The sequence below is a fragment of the Takifugu flavidus genome, chromosome 1 (genome assembly GCF_003711565.1).
Source record: "Takifugu flavidus isolate HTHZ2018 chromosome 1, ASM371156v2, whole genome shotgun sequence".
Classification (NCBI taxonomy): domain Eukaryota; kingdom Metazoa; phylum Chordata; class Actinopteri; order Tetraodontiformes; family Tetraodontidae; genus Takifugu; species Takifugu flavidus.
Genome location: NC_079520.1, coordinates 5,761,766 through 5,777,200, shown reverse-complemented (window position 1 = coordinate 5,777,200; position 15,435 = coordinate 5,761,766). Strand labels below are relative to the sequence as shown.

The following is a 15,435-nucleotide window of genomic DNA, read 5'->3' as shown; positions in this document are numbered from 1 at the left end:
ACTAGATTAAATTACATTTGAAAGTTGAATACAAAGGTATATTTCATGTTTAATCAGTCTGACAAACAAAGCGAATTACTGCGACCAAACACCGCTCATTACCAGTGGGTTTGTAGTAACAACCCCGACCGACAGGGGGCAGTGACGTAACTTGTACATCCGGGTGAATTTTGTTGAAGAATAAGTCATGGATCAATTCGATGAGGTACCATGAGTTCTGCGTTCGACTGAATAAGAGTTTCATTAACTTTTTGAAAGCTCAATGGTGGTGACTAGGTTGCACCGTGCTATAACTATTTAACGTCATTGTTGCAACATCATAAGCGGTCTCACTAACCAACTAATTGCTGGTTTTCAGGTCAAAGTAAAGGTGCCATTTGGGACAAAATTTCTGGATGCCGCCTTGTGCATACCAACCTCCGCCAAAGATGCTGAGACAGCCGTCACTCTCACCCATGGCGCCGGGGGAGACATGGACTTTAAACAGCTGGTCTCTCTGGCACATGCTTTAGCGTCAGCAGGCTTCATTTGCATGCGCTTCACTTGCAAATGTTTAAACTTGGGCTATAGGGTGAAGGCGTACCATGCTGTGTGGGTAAGCATGTTTAATTCCATAAACAGCAGTCTAACACAACCTAAATATACACTTGTATCCCCCCTTCTAGAATTACCTGAAAACACTGGAAAAGTTTACCATCAAGCACATATTTGTTGGAGGCAGGTCAATGGGAAGTCGTGCAGCAGTGGCTTTAGCCAGACAGCTCAGTGACAGTGAACCAGAGGAGGCGGTACAGGGTGTTCTATGTCTGTCCTTTCCCCTGCACCCGCCTGGACGGACACACGACCATCGGCAGCGAAGTGAAGATCTCAGGGCGTTACTTGAACATCTGCCTGTGCTCTTTGTGTCGGGCACTGAAGACCACATGTGTGACAGGGTGAGTTTGCAGAGCTCCTTAATGCAGTTTAAATGAGGCGATTATTTGTTGTTGCATGTACATGGACTAAACCAGAGCTTTAGTGCAATTTGATTTACAACCTAACCTTGAATATGTTGCTTTTTTATGGACTTTCTGTGTCCAGGTGCTTTTTGAAGAGACAGTCAAAGAAATGAAAGCTGGAGTTGATGTTTTTTGGCTGAAAGGGGCTAATCATGGTCTGACAGTGAAGGGAAGGACTGAAGATTCTGTGATGGATGAAGTCAATTTACAAGTCCTCACCTGGTTGAATAAACAAGGTGTATAGATTAATTTATTTTATATTATCTACAATGTGTTTTTTTGAGTCAATAAAGTATATACAGTATTGGTTTTAAATATATATATTAAAAAAAGTCTGCTAGTTCTGTGCTTAAAAACATGACCAAGAAGAACTTGGGTGCTTTTGTTGTTAACTTATTTTGTGGACCAACTAGGATGTACTGTACTAACTCTGTAGCTCTAAAATAAGTATTTTACTATTCTTCCGGAAGTATTTCCATAAAATACATCCGGTGAGGATAGGATCGTTTGGCCACGCCCATTTCAGGAAGGACGATCTATTCGTGCGCTGATTGGCTTACTCACTTCCGCTTATTTTTATTCAGGAAAACATGGCTGGAGAGCCATGGAACAGAGTACATATCCCCTTCCCTAGTGCAGTTTCCACTGTCCGTATACCATTTACTTCAACAACAGGTAAAGTTTCTTGTTCTAAGAAGGTGGCGTTCATATGTCAGTATTTGCTCATCAAACGGTGTTTTTGCCTCTCGAAACCCACGTGGGGGAGCGTTAATACACGTTCACCACCTTGTTTCTTTGGAGATTGTTGAGTTTGAGTTTGTTGCTGTTGTGTAGATTCGAGAGTCAAAGCCGTGTTGGCAGAAAAGGATAAGGTGCTCAAGCTAATCGGGAGCGAGCTTCTCCAGACGGAGATCCGAGTCATGTACGAGCTTCTGTACATCCTGAACAACAGCTACAGAGGCAACAAGACCTTCAAGGGCGTAAAGCAGGTAAGGTGCTGCTCTGCAATGAAGCTCTACTAATGAATAACCTAGCTCACAAACCAACAGTAATGTATGGCTCTTGTGTGGCTCTCTGCTTCCTTCTTTTTTTAGGTTGAACAATGTATAAACAGGCTGAAGATGATGAAGCTTGAGGCTGCTCTGCAGGACCTGACTGAACTATGTCCTGATAGAATTCAAAGGTTTGTTGAAAGGAGACATGCTGGGCATCATCACCAATGATGTTGTATTTGTTTTCACGTTTGTCTTCTGTTTTTGGTCAACTGAGCAGAAGGGCCGGCGAGTGGGATGCTCCCAGCCAGCCGTTTCTAGAGTGGCTCTGCCTCAAAGTGCTTGGAGGTGGCCAACTGATGAGCTGCAGTCTGAGTCGCTGCAGCAGAGCTTTCATGTATCCTTGTGTTTGACTCCTGGCTACGAGTGCTGAGATAGTTCATCCCAGCCCACCTTCTCCAGTCATATGAGTTAAACGAATGTATTTGTTTTTTATCGCACTGTTACAGCCGAATGGGTAAATAGAATGTCTATTTCTACAACAGCACTTTAATTAGCCTCTGGTCTAAGGGTGGTTTAAGTTGGACAGGTCTGACCCTTTTCTGGCATTTGCCCTTAACAGATGTTTATTTCAGGCTGTCTAAGCAGCAGATGAAACTGGAGGAGTTTGTTATCCTGAATGTGGTGATAACCAGCATGGTCAGTCGCCTCTGGTGAGTGAATCTGAAATGGGCATTCAAAGGCTTGAATGTGCTCTTTTAATGGTTGAAACCTTCCTGCCCCACCAGGGTGATTTGCCGTGGGATCCTGGCGAGCCTTTCCTCCCTGTATCAGCACCTCCTACAGCTCCTCGGAGAAGTCGCCGAGGCCCATCCCATGTCTTTCCTCAAGGAGTTCTCTTTGCCCGTGGATATGAGTCAGTTTCTGCCCCCATCTGATGCATTTTTACAGGCTAGACTTATTCCCCAGAGAAAAAAACAGCAGGAAGTGCAGCAGGGAGTGAAGAGGAAGGCGAACGAAGACCTGGGTGTCTCCATTAACAGAGGTACAGTATTCAGGAAACACCTTATTTATCAACTTACCATTTTTCATTTATCAATGAAATCATAACTGTTTATGACATAGGTAAAATCAGCTTTTCTAAACACTAAATGTCAACTTTTGCAACTTATTGGTAATGCAATCCCTGATGATAATCTAGAGAGAAGATATTCTTTTACATTGGCTTTGACATAAAATCATATTGAACGTGTAATGGGACACACTGGCTAATGTTGTGGAATGCTTTCATCTTCTGGTGAAACCTGATGTGTTTTTATTAGGTTCATTCCTCAAGGCTGACCTGAAACCTTTCCTCAACAGCATTAGAGCGTCTACACGGGTACGTCAATACAGCAGCCTTGTGAAGTGTTTGAGCACGCCAGCGAATTATTAAATTATACCGTCTCACAGAGAATAATCCAGGCCGACCACGGACCAGCGTTCTGGAAAAATGTCAGCAAGGCAGAGACGTTCACTGATCTGGCAACCCAGCTCCAGGAGAGGCTTGCAGGATGCACAGCCCACAAGAGTAAAAGGGAAAAGCACATCTTAAACTTTCTGCTTTTAAAGTGCCGAAGGATGAAATGCTTAGAGGCAGAAGGTCACAAGTAAGACCAACAGGGTTAGATCCTGTTCCTTCTTGTTGTGCTTTGTTAAAGCAAAATAATTCATAATGACGCATGTTTGTGTGGTTCTTCCTTCTCTGCAGTGTCCAGGAGAAGCTACGAACCTTCAGACAGAAAGTTCTCTGGGTTTTGTCACCTCAGAGGCGAGGCCCGAAAAGCCCCCGCTCCCCTGTTCTGACCCATTGGAATAAACGCTCAACAAATCTGCATTCAGTCAGGAGCCAAAATAAGTCTTCGGCACTCCGAGCCAGTGACAAGGCGAAAAAGAGGAAAAGACAAAAGAAGAGGAGTCGGTCATCTTTGTCTGGGCGCTTGAGGGACAAACAGCAGAACAAAAGTCGATGTGAGGGGACTTCTGAGACCAGCAACCAAAACATCCATAATGACATAGATGACATATTTGCCTCTATAGGTTTGTGATGCACTGTCTGACAATCAAAAAACGAAAATTTCAGACTGACAAACTGAAAGTGAATGGTGAGATCATCAATGTGAGAAAAACACAAGACAACTGAACTTTTTAAGCCATATATACTGTTTTTAAACTATGGTTTTAATAAATGCACATCTTCATGGTGTTTTAATTTTTATAATGTATTGATCCATGATTAATTAGTTTTGTTGAGTCATGAAATACTGATTTCGTGTTATCCCATTTTCCGGCCTTACTCGCGCCATCCTGTGGAGTCGAATGAAATTGCATCCCGATATTTCTTTTTCTATTAAAAAAAAAAAAAAGACGTCAGTTCAGAAAGAGTTGCACCAGCCTGCTGTATACTGAGATCTGTGGAATACTGGCTCTATGTTGATGTTTCATCTTTCCAAGCATATGCTTTAATTTGCCAGTATCATGCATACATTTTAAAATCCTAATGGGGTGGTGGCCAGTTGGCCAAATAGATAATTACCTACTTGAGTAGTTGCCCCATGTTAATAATTTTATTCACACCAGTTTGTTGAGATCTTCGTTTCTGCAACCATGGAGAAAAGCAATCTGCATCCTGCACAGTTGTTGGCTGTAAGTGATAGTAGCAGGCTGTTTTGGCAGCGTCAACAGTCATTTTAAGGCTATTCCTCAGCAAACAGAGAGTAACATCATTTAAGGAATATACTTTTCTTTTGAAGAAGGGTGTATGAGACACTGTATCTGACTTCAGCCAATGCCTCTGTTACCACAGGTAATGGGACACCTTTTTTGTCTATTTTTTTAATTCTGGAATTATGCATACCTTTGTTGGAGTGAATGGTTCTCTAGGGCTTTGGTGAATGCATCAATTATGACCTGTGCCTGGAGGCTACAATGTGACCTAAAACACAGAATAGGGAACATGAAAGCGTCCACCTTCAGCTTTATTTCTCCGTCACCTTAATGGCACCAGAAGTATTATACACAGCTCAGATCTCACTATCACACGGGGTTTCTGAATGTTATGTTTGGTGTTAATCCATCACATTACCTCCACTGGGACAAAAGAAGTAGCATACGTCAAACCTCAAATAGCTCAGTGGTCTGGGAACGAAGAAAAATATGTGCTCCAGTTAAAGCCAGACAAAGACGCTGACTTTAAAATAAACCCTACATCAAATTATATTATGTAACATCTTGAAACCAGATTATTGCACTGATTTTTATTGTGTTCTTTGTGTATCTAATCTACTGAAACCTTTCTTATAGTATCTTTTCAATCCAATTCAACCAACCTTATTTAAATAGTGTCTGGTACAATCAAGTTTTCCTTTTATTATAATTTTAATACAATATTCTCTCAATTTCATTACAGAAACAATGTTAAATGAATGTAGTCATTGATTCTGACAAGGAAGAAGTGATAAAATGGGGTGACTGCAACAATGCCCTTTCATAGCTGTGTTATAATAATACAGTTATTTAAACAGACCCTTTATTACTGATGATACAAGGTGCTTTAAGGAAAAACAAAGTCTTAGAGTGCATCAAAAATAAAGTTTATGTGTCTGTCCTGTCAGACTGATGTTATCAGTACACCTCATAAAAAGGACACTAATAATATCAAATTTATATTACTGCTACTGTAAACTACGATTGCAATATTTAAAAACTTGAAAGAAAAGTAACCTGGCAGCGGTGGGATTCGAACCCACGCCTCCGAAGAGACTGGAGCCTTAATCCAGCGCCTTAGACCGCTCGGCCACGCTACCGGATGTGATGTAACACAAAGTGTGTTGAATTAAAACAGGACGTGTAAAATAAAAAACGTTTAAAATAGAAATATTATTTACCTATCCTCTCACAAACACTTTAAACTTTCTAACAGAAGTTGTTTCTTTTTTGACGACAACTTGTAATGTAGGATTCCCAAAGTGGTGGTTTTAATGTAAAAATGTAACTTGTTCTAGCACCGTTTTGTGTAATGGTCGTCATTTAAATAGGCCTACTTACAGCACATTTGAAAAATGTACAAAACTGTTAAACAAGAAAATATTTTCCCCTTTAGTAACTATGCACAATAGTGCATTAAACACGCAATAATTTAATATTTGGATGAAACTGGTCAACAGAAATAGACGAGCAGTCCGAGTGCGTCACATCCGGTCACATGGTAGGTTCATATCCGGAAGGTGGGGTTTTTGTTGTAGAGGCGGTTTGCGTTTAGAGAACCGATGCTTCGAAGAGCTCTATCGATACACTCACCGAGATAACGTCGGCCGTCGACGCCCGCAACAAATCCTCCCGGTAAGCCTTTGGAAACCTGGTAATTTTTATTCAGGGTGTGTAGTTTTTCCTCGACACAGCGTTGGGAGGATCGAAAAGTCCGACACCTGTTTAAAGGATGATAAGCGACCGCTGGACCCACAAATGGTGAACGATTAACATAACATGAAGCACACAGCTAGCTAACACAAACACAACTTTGGCCAGTGGGTCAAGATCTCTATATATAGTGTTTGTGTTAGCTAGCTGTGTGCTTCAGATTGTAACGCCGAGTCGGTTATTTGCTTTGCTTGGACAAGAACCTGTTCGAATTTCTTCTTGTAATTACTATCCGGGTGGAGAAGTCCGTTTGAATTATATCCTGAAGGTTTTTCCCCTGAGGAGATGTTAACACCCAGGCTGCCATCTGGTTTCACCGTCAGCAAGCATCGCGCATTTACCTAAACAATGTATATATGATCCCTTAAGGTTGCTTTTTGTTTCTCCTCTACGTTCAGAATCCATAGAATAGGCAGCACATCTGTGTCCTCCCATGATGGTAATATTAAAAGTGTCCTCTGGTGCATAAAAGTTTTAAATAGAACTGTGCCGAAGTGAAAACAACGCTTGCCATTTTGGGGATGTGGTTGCTGGGAAACCAGCATGTGCTTTATTTACTGTTATACATTGTCTGTGTTTAGTGATGCCCCGTTTTGGTGGAGGAAGGGCGTGAAGTTTTTAAGCGTTGTCACCCTTCTCGGCTGTAAATGGGTGACGAGTTCATGGTAAACAAACACTTGGTGTGATGGCAACAATTCACAGATCTTCAAATCGATTACGACCCAATTTAAAGGTGATGCGGTTTCTCTTACTACTGGAGATGTGCCACAAAAGAGTTATGAGTATTTGGACGATGCCTGTTGGCTCATATGTGGACTATCTGTTGCCAAACAGGTTCTTGTTGACAGATTTAATGCCACTAATTTATCGATGTGAGACGAGTTCAGCACATACTTGGAGAAGCAGCACATAGTTTACTATTTTATCATAAAAAATGACTAATAATAAAGGAGTTTTTCTAAAATGAAACCATTGTTGTAACTTGTGTTCCTGATTTACTGCAGCCTTTTTTCCTGTCAACATTCTACAGCTCAGTGCTGTTTGCTGCACATTCTTAGCATTTTCAGGAAAACCGTTCTGTAATTACATTGGCATGATCTCCATTAGCTCAGCTATTTTACCCCAGAGTATTCAACTTTGGTAAGGAGGATTTGGACTTGAACCGTGCTAAATAGGAAAACTTTTCCACCTTGACTGACACGGACTTGAACAACACCAGAGCAGCCTGCAGCAAACCTCCCCACAGCTGGGTTGAGACAAGATCTGGCAAAGTTTTCTGCATAGTTACAGATTCATAGCATGCGAATGACTTCACAGATGAACAAAGTGTCTGCGGCCCATTTTAATCACGCTCTGCTGCCTTCCCCACATCTGTCCTATTACTTTCTGTGACCCTGGGAAGAATCTTCTGCTGGATTCGATTTCCCTCCTTTTGCTGCTTCCTTACCCAGCTTCCTCATCATAGAACCCAATTTTCTGCTGTGAGCATTTTTTTTTCCTGATACTTGATGAGGTTCATCCGGAATATCCTGGGTTCTTGGTGTCTCAAAACGCTGATGGCAGTGAAGTGGAAGGAAAATGGGCAGAAAGGCTCTTCCATTTTGAGGGTCATTTTCTCCCTGGGCATGACGGTTCTGCAGGAGGTGCTGCTAAGTGTCTCTGCCACCAATTGTCTCCTCTACGACAGCATGGCGAACACAGGTTTAGAGTGAGAAGGGGAACTAAAGTGCCAAAAAAAGCAAGAACTACTTTTTTGATGTATGCAAAAGCCTGTTCTGGTGGAGTGAACACTGTTTCCCCTGATTGGATCTGCTTATTGCAGCATTTCATCCTCATCTCTTTAGAACAGCGCTCATGACTTCTGCTACTAATAAGTAATTGAATAGACCTCTGCCATTTTCCTTTTTCCATTTTGTTTGACAGTTCTTTATGGCGTCTATTGTCTAACATCCACTTCTACTTTTTAATTGCACGCCGTGCCGCCACTGTCCGATGTAACTGGCGTCGTTTCTCTGCTGCGGCCTCGTCCGCTGTGTCAGATTATTTAATGTTGGTTGTTAATCTTCCACTGGTTGTCCTCACGAACCTTTTACAAATGTAACTGATGAATTCTCACCCTCAGCTGTAATAACAGGAACCCGTTTGCGGACCGGCGGAAGCATCAGCAGCGGTGTCGCGCTCCTTTTGCTGACCGCACCCGTGCGCCTGTTTAAAATAAGTTCGAATTATTTTCCCACAGCGGCGTCCTCCTCACCGCCAGTGGAGGCCGGGGATTGCGGGAGAATCTGTGGGATTCTCTTGATGGAGGCAGCATCTGTTGCCTCCTTGAGTGCTTCTATTTGTGTGAAAGGCCTTTTGCATGACGGTATATTTAGGTGATGATAATGGATTGAGGGGTTTTTATATTGTGTTTTCAGATCTTAGTTTTGTCTGCTGACTGCATCGACTGAGCGTCACTGATTATGTTTATCTTCCAAAAGAATGAAAACATATATTGTAGATTTATAAGAGGAGTGTTGGGCGTTTCAGGACTGGAACAAATCCTCTTATTAAGGATTGCTATGCTCAGATCTAATCTCTGGCCTCACCTTAAATCACTTGGTGTCGGGCTGGGACAGGGTTGAGGCGTCCTATTCTATTGAATCCAGTGTTTTGACACCATACCATAGTAGTCTGAAAAGTGCTAGCATCTACTCCCCACACATGGAAGAAATCATGGACTTTGGTATTTCTGAGCTGATTTAGTATCTCCTCCGTCTACTCCCTTGGCCGGAGGTTTTAGTGGAGATTTCGCAGCGCTTCACCGCTTTAAGCCGACTAAATGTTTTCCCGAGCTTCGCTCTGAAGCCGCAGAAACGCTACACCTTCGGTCTCGGTGGTTTGCATGTCACGATGAGCCATTGTTGCACAGTTCTGGAGCAGATTATGTGGGTTTTCCCCCCAGTGAGTGAATTGCTGCGTGACTCCATTACTGACCCTCGCTGTGACTAATGAATAATGTTTTCGGTCTCGGGGGTGTGTGTGTGTGTGTGTGTGTGTGTGTGGGGGGGGGGGGGGGTGACGCCAGCTGAGCGTGAAACGGTCCAAACTTTATTTTATGGCGTTGGATTGTGTTTCTGGCAGAAGAATTATCAAAGGGAGGCTCTCTTTCGGAGGGGTAGAGTCTCGCCGTCCCCTCCCTTTGCTGTTGGGCCCCGCCAGATGATTTTTATAAAGCTAGCAGTGATGCGAAACACAGATTTACATATCGATCCCACAGAAGCAGAAACATCCCCCCGCAGCTCGACTTGAGCGCACCGAGACCAGGACTTGTGCTTGTGTAAGTTAGTTGATCTCCAAACGCTCTAAAAAGCTCCGCGTGTGTCACCGTTTGAGGAGAAAAGGTTTCCAAACAAAGAGATCCTCACATCATGGCGCCAAGTGGAAATCAGAATTAATTTGTTTTCATGTCATTACAATCAGCCAGTTGAGTAATTAAAACCTGTCTGTCTTTCTTCTAATCAGCCGAAGCGTTCTCGTATGACGGGGGGGGGGGATGGCTAATCACGTTCTTATTCAGGTAAACAGCTAATTTGCAGATCTCAGTGGGATCTTTTTATCCTTACTTGTGTGAGATCTGGCGGGTGTTTGCTCGCCCTTGCCAAAGCGTTAAGAAGAGCAGGGAGAGAACACTGGTCTATTCTCCAAAGAGAATTTTAATGAGTTCCTGTGGCCCACGATTGCACCGGTGCCATCTATATTTCATGAGCGTCACAACTCGAGTGGGCTTTTAGTCTCCATGCCTCCCTCCTAACCCAGCGTTAACCAAAATGGACCAGCACCAGCCTGCCTCTGTCTGGCTCTATACCTGCTCTAATGTAGTTAGTCTAGTTAATGTCTAGAGTCTAGTTAATGGCAGGTGCTGCCCTGAACTTAAACTTCAGGTTCTGTTAAAGCAGAGTAACCTTGAGTCCTGTCTCATGGCAGAAACATATGGTAAGTAAGGTATATATGATGTGTTTACAGCTGAGAGATCAGCCAGTGTTCATAAGTATAACGAAGTGGGTTACAGATGAATTATTTAAAACGTGACCCCCTTTGCTTAAGAGCTGAGGGTTTCACTGGATCTCTCGATGTCTGTGAGCTGTCTCCTCATGAGCCCGTTCATTACTGGATAACAAAGAGGGGAAGGGCACAGGTCAGTCCCTACTTCCCCTCAGAGGAATGTCAACATGACGTCACTTCCTGTGCCTTTGCAGCCACCACACATGGCACTATAGCTGCTTATTCATTTGATTAAATCCCGATCCTTTCCGTCCATGACTGCTTTGGGGTTTCATTACATTAAATTAACACATAACTTGTCCAATTAGCATCTCTCTTGGCTCAGAGGGACACCACACTGGCTCCAAGATCTACTGGCTAATATGCATTTATCAGATTTTCTCTATATTTGACACCTCAGTCCAACCTCAACAGGCACTACAAGCCAGGGCTCATCCGCCCCTCCTCTCCTCCTCCACTTTACCTCGCCACGTCACTTTTATGTGCACACTTGTCTCCTAGGATCATCTGATACGTTTACTTTTAGGGTGGAGCGGATTTTCCTTTGCTAGGAAATCAGATGGGCTCCCTGCATTAAAGTGACATCCCAGCAGGACGGGGAGCGCGCTTTGGCTCCGCAGATGGAGATCAAATTGTAGTAAGAAAGAAGATAAATGGTAAAGAATACAGCGGCACTTGTGATGTGACAGCAGCGGAACTGCATTAGCGACAGACGTGCCAGATAAATCGGAGCTCCGCTCCTTGGCTGGAGATGATGTAGTTTGTATTTATGTGATCTGACATCTGTTGACATTGTGGGCAGATGCTTTGCTGTATTTCACAAGGGGATAACTGTTGACATTAGTATTTACCAGACAGAAGACAGAGGAATTGTGTCATTCCAGAGGAAGTGAGGGGCTTAAATTTCTGCTGTCTCGGAAGAAAATGGATCTTGGGTCTCGCTGGGCAGAATTGCACTCTTTTTTTTCCCCCTTATTTTCCATCATTCTCTTTTAGCTTGTGGCCACTGAAAAGAAAAAAAGGAAAAAGGTTGTCTCAGCTTCTGAAGATTAGATATATTTTAATGCTGTCGAAATTATAAAGGCTTTGAGTAACGTCACGACAACCTTTCTCCCAGTAATAGATGCTTCTGTGGGGAACACATAAATCTCCCCGGGCCCGGGCGTCTCAATTTTTGGGGCTTTCATTCTGTCCACACAAACTGTGTGCAGGTATTTATAACCTGCGTGGGTGTCCTATCAGAGGCAGACAATACGGAAGTCAGGACAGAGAAATTGACTGTGACCTTTAAACGTGTTGGGGAAGGGCTGGTATAGTGCTGAAAGACGGCCAGTGGAGTCTCCTTGCATTAGAACCAGCTCAGCACATACACTCCTGTTTTAATGTGTTCCAAAGTGCCGTCTCACACTCCGACGATGGCATAATTGCATATAATCAGCTGGGATGATGATTTGATGACGAACTTTGTAGAGTTCAAGGGTTCTAAGTGGGCCGTTTGGCACTTTAAAAGGTAATCCCGGGACTTCTGGTTTGTGGGATTCAAGCCAAGCTCCTTGGCAGGCCAGGTTACTGTCAAAGTGTAGCATTAATTACCAGGGGCCATCGCTTCCTGCTCTGGTGTGCTCGCGAGGCTCAGAACCGTACTGATGTTTCCTCTTTTATTTATTTTTTCCGCAGGTGCTGTGAGAGTGTGAAGGTGCTCAGTTGTGCGCGTGAGTGTGTGTGTGTGTATGTAAGTGTGTGTACGAGAGGCACGACAAATTACTCCAGGCATGGCAACCAGTAAAGGCAAAAACCAGAGCTCCCTGGCCCTGCACAAGGTGATCATGGTGGGCAGTGGCGGTGTGGGCAAGTCGGCCCTCACCCTGCAGTTCATGTATGATGAGGTAAAGCAGCCGCATCGCTCATCCAATAACCCGCCACCGTAGGTTCTAATCTCATTGCTTGAGCCAGCTGACAACTGTTTTCCAAATGTAGCTTCTTAATATGATTATTTCCCCCTGTTTCAGTTCCGTTCACATCTGCAGATATCAGACTGTGTCCTGTTTTGTCTTCCACAGTTCGTGGAGGACTACGAGCCCACCAAGGCCGACAGCTACAGGAAAAAAGTGGTTCTGGACGGGGAGGAGGTCCAGATCGACATTCTGGACACGGCTGGCCAGGAGGACTATGCTGCCATCAGGGACAATTACTTCCGCAGCGGGGAGGGGTTTCTCCTGGTCTTCTCCATTACAGAGCAGGAGTCCTTCAGCGCCACTGTGGAGTTCAGGTACAGACACACCAGAGTAACTGGGAGAGCGGGGCGCTCAGTCAGAGGTGCTGGAGGGTCTCACAAGCAGCAGAACCTCCTCCACAGCATCCCGCTGCGAAACCGTCATCATCTGCGAAGAATGATGAAGAAACGGGGCCAATTCTAGTGCTAGCGGGGGGGGGCGGGGACCATGCCAACCGCACGGTCTGTTTCTACGATTTAGTGTAGAAACGTGCACAGGAGGGCTCTGCTGGAGGTCACTTTTTAGGCATCTGACAGTGGTCCTTCTGTTCCTGCGTGCACAGAATCGCAGTGACGCCCTCCTGCGGGCCCCCCTGGCACCCCTGGTGTTAAATCAAAACCCCTAAAGATGAAATATTGACTGTCTTCCTGACCCATCACGTCCGCAGGGAGCAGATCTTGCGGGTGAAGGCGGAGGAGGACAAGATCCCTCTCCTGGTGGTCGGAAACAAGTCGGACTTGGAGGAGCGCAGGCAGGTATCTGTGGAAGAGGCCCGGGGCAAGGCTGACGAGTGGGGGGTCCAGTATGTGGAGACATCTGCCAAAACCAGAGCCAATGTTGACAAGGTGCGTCCACGCCGCCGTCTTTGGGAGCTTAGCGCCTTTTAAGCGGCCCGTGCGTTGGTGAACGCCGCGGTTTGTTGCTTGTCAGAGCTGCTGCGGAGCAGAGCTTGTTAAAGGGCTCAGCAGTCAGCCCTCCTCACATTAATGACCCTCTGTTTATGCCCCCCAGGTGTTCTTTGACCTGATGCGCGAAGTCCGAGGCAAGAAAATGTCAGAAAACAAAGACAAAAACGGGAAAGGAAAGAACAAGAAGAACAAGAAAAGTTTCAGGGAGAGATGCTGTTTACTTTGAGCTCTCCACAGACTTTATTCCACCAACCCACACCTGCGCTGGGGAAGCCAAGGCGACCCACCCGGCATTGTCCTTCAGATTAAAAGAGGCCTGTCGCCGTACCAGGCTATAGTTTAGCGTTGCTCCTCAACCACCTTCTTTTTCCCTCCTTTTGTAACGGATGAAATCTGATTGATTGATGGGAAGGTGACCACTGCTGGATCTGGGACTGCGGTGCTTGCTGGTGGCCAGACAGACACTAACTCCGCTGCTCTCCACTGCCTAACCCAGCGATTCCACTGCCTTCGTCCAGTAAACAGTGCTCTTAATTCCTTCACCCCTTCTTTGATCTTCATCTTAATCCCTCATTGTCCAGTTGCCAGAAACTCTAATCCAGATGTTCGACTTGTAATGTACGTCATCGTTAGATGCCAGTTCCTTTTGTGCAGACTTGGTTTCTGTGCCGTCGGAGTAGCTTTTTAAATTTTGTTTGATGCTGCTTTTCTTTAACGATGTTCTTCATGATCCAGTAACTTGCTAGCAGATGAGTTGCCATCAGGCGGGTTTTAGTCCGCACATCACAAAAGGGTTGAATGGTTTCTGCGCTTCAGAGCTCGTTAGACATTTTAAGGCCGTGTTTACTGGTGTTTGGTTTGTTGTTGAATGTACTTGTTCGACATCGCAACAGTGTTTTTATCGATGGCGCCCTGCCACTCTCGTGTAATCTGGACATCCCCACAGGAAAGTTTTGACAATCCAGGCAGTCATCTTCCATCTGCTCATGATGGCACAATAGTCGGTGAATTCCTCTGAATCTCAACTTCATACACTACATTCTGTTGCCGTCGACGCCACTGTGAACGAAGAAACACTGGACTCTTTTTAAAGCTTGTGCCAACAAAATAAGGAGGGATAAATGAATGTGTGCATTTGGCAGCAGTCCTCCAACCTTTCTGTCCGACTGAGGGAAGCCTCGACGCGGGTGCCAACTTTTTAAAGGTTGTGAAATCAAATGCTGCAGCGAAAAATTTCCAACCGCAGCCCGAAACCATTTTTGTATCGCGTTCTAAATTTTTCCCCCCTATGCCTTCCTTCTACTGTGAATTTGCTGTTGTCTTCATGCAGCGAGAGTTTCAGAATAAATGCTTTCCCCCCTCTTTGTAAACCCTGGACTTGATTTCTGTGAAAAACACAGTTATTACAGGCTAACTGGTATTATTTTAAGGTTTCCACCAGTCTAGTGAGATGCGCCCCCTGCTGGTCAATAGAGGTACTGCACACTCGGACTCGGCAATTGAACTCTTTGGTTGTTACTTCCCGTCACCTCTGGGTTATTCTGTGTCCCACTTCATATGAATTCCCTTCACACTTCCTCAATCTGCACCGACTGTTCTTCTGCCATTTCGAGAAGTGCCAGCAGCCTGTTTCGGTCGGGTTTGTCAGGGATGAAGCGTGCAGCTGTGCCGTAACCTTCCAGGCTTCTCTTAATGCCAGGATGAGCCTGACTTCACCCTCCAGACAAACTGGTTGTGGGTGCTTCGCCAGGTCTGGAAACCTCATTTCATACTGTGGAAAGTGTTGGCTACATCATAATGCAAACATCACATATTATTGTAGTGCTAGAAATTAGTGTCCTCACTGGTTGATACAGGAAAACTGCTTTTATGTTGCAGGGGTCGGCCTTTGTTGCTCAGCAGTCTATGAAGCCCTTATACAGGTTTCTTTTCTTTATAGAACCATTAGTCTTTCTCGAGGGATGGATAATTAGGTGTGATATTTCTGTTTGGCACATCTGGGGACTGGAAAGTTCATCCTTCCAAAGTGTTATTGTAGCTT

General features: G+C 44.6%; 3 protein-coding genes, 1 long non-coding RNA gene and 1 other non-coding gene across 7 annotated transcripts; 3 read left to right on the top strand and 2 right to left on the bottom strand.

The window, feature by feature from the left end:
* Positions 1-100: 100 nt before the first annotated feature.
* tex30 (testis expressed 30) lies at positions 101-1,369 on the top strand. The gene is made up of 4 exons (XM_057043000.1): positions 101-205; positions 359-595; positions 666-935; positions 1,081-1,369. The coding sequence occupies exons 1-4, from the start codon at positions 188-190 to the stop codon at positions 1,240-1,242; spliced, it is 687 nt and encodes a 228-aa protein (XP_056898980.1). The 5' UTR covers positions 101-187; the 3' UTR covers positions 1,243-1,369.
* Positions 1,096-4,234, top strand: nepro (nucleolus and neural progenitor protein). Of its 2 annotated transcripts, XM_057042976.1 has the most exons (10): positions 1,096-1,234; positions 1,583-1,673; positions 1,833-1,987; positions 2,093-2,181; positions 2,271-2,387; positions 2,626-2,703; positions 2,779-3,035; positions 3,313-3,371; positions 3,443-3,639; positions 3,741-4,234. In XM_057042976.1, exons 2-10 carry the CDS (start codon positions 1,589-1,591, stop codon positions 4,075-4,077), a joined length of 1,374 nt encoding a protein of 457 aa, XP_056898956.1. In that variant the 5' UTR covers positions 1,096-1,234; positions 1,583-1,588; the 3' UTR covers positions 4,078-4,234. The 2 variants fall into 2 exon arrangements, with proteins under 2 accessions (XP_056898956.1, XP_056898965.1); XM_057042985.1 differs by lacking the exon at positions 3,741-4,234 and having other exon boundaries at positions 3,353-3,371.
* LOC130531171 (uncharacterized) lies at positions 4,175-5,497 on the bottom strand. The gene is made up of 3 exons (XR_008952029.1): positions 4,887-5,497; positions 4,566-4,673; positions 4,175-4,376 (listed from the first exon to the last, which is right to left on the bottom strand). It is a non-coding gene; the product is annotated as an uncharacterized LOC130531171 (long non-coding RNA).
* A 256-nt stretch (positions 5,498-5,753) lies between these two features.
* Positions 5,754-5,835, bottom strand: trnal-aag (transfer RNA leucine (anticodon AAG)). Its single transcript has one exon. It is a non-coding gene; the product is annotated as a tRNA-Leu (tRNA).
* Positions 5,836-6,163: 328 nt separating this feature from the next.
* LOC130529492 (ras-related protein O-RAL) lies at positions 6,164-14,764 on the top strand. Of its 2 annotated transcripts, XM_057039772.1 has the most exons (5): positions 6,234-6,370; positions 12,170-12,378; positions 12,553-12,761; positions 13,154-13,331; positions 13,498-14,764. In XM_057039772.1, exons 2-5 carry the CDS (start codon positions 12,265-12,267, stop codon positions 13,618-13,620), a joined length of 624 nt encoding a protein of 207 aa, XP_056895752.1. In that variant the 5' UTR covers positions 6,234-6,370; positions 12,170-12,264; the 3' UTR covers positions 13,621-14,764. The 2 variants fall into 2 exon arrangements, with proteins under 2 accessions (XP_056895746.1, XP_056895752.1); XM_057039766.1 differs by lacking the exon at positions 12,170-12,378 and having other exon boundaries at positions 6,164-6,370.
* Positions 14,765-15,435: the final 671 nt, after the last annotated feature.

Excerpts from the sequence above, each read along its gene's own strand:
- tex30 (XM_057043000.1), top strand. Across the intron at positions 596-665 it reads AGGCGTACCATGCTGTGTGG|AATTACCTGAAAACACTGGA; the intron begins GTAAGCATGTTT and ends CCCCCCTTCTAG. Across the intron at positions 936-1,080 it reads AAGACCACATGTGTGACAGG|GTGCTTTTTGAAGAGACAGT; the intron begins GTGAGTTTGCAG and ends TTCTGTGTCCAG.
- nepro (XM_057042976.1), top strand. The coding sequence starts at position 1,589 with ATGGCTGGAGAGCCATGGAACAGAGTACATATCCCCTTCCCTAGTGCA. Across the intron at positions 1,988-2,092 it reads CCTTCAAGGGCGTAAAGCAG|GTTGAACAATGTATAAACAG; the intron begins GTAAGGTGCTGC and ends TTCTTTTTTTAG. Across the intron at positions 2,704-2,778 it reads AGCATGGTCAGTCGCCTCTG|GGTGATTTGCCGTGGGATCC; the intron begins GTGAGTGAATCT and ends CTGCCCCACCAG.
- LOC130529492 (XM_057039766.1), top strand. The coding sequence starts at position 6,179 with ATGAAACTGGTCAACAGAAATAGACGAGCAGTCCGAGTGCGTCACATC. Across the intron at positions 6,371-12,552 it reads GCCCGCAACAAATCCTCCCG|TTCGTGGAGGACTACGAGCC; the intron begins GTAAGCCTTTGG and ends TGTCTTCCACAG. Across the intron at positions 13,332-13,497 it reads CCAGAGCCAATGTTGACAAG|GTGTTCTTTGACCTGATGCG; the intron begins GTGCGTCCACGC and ends TATGCCCCCCAG.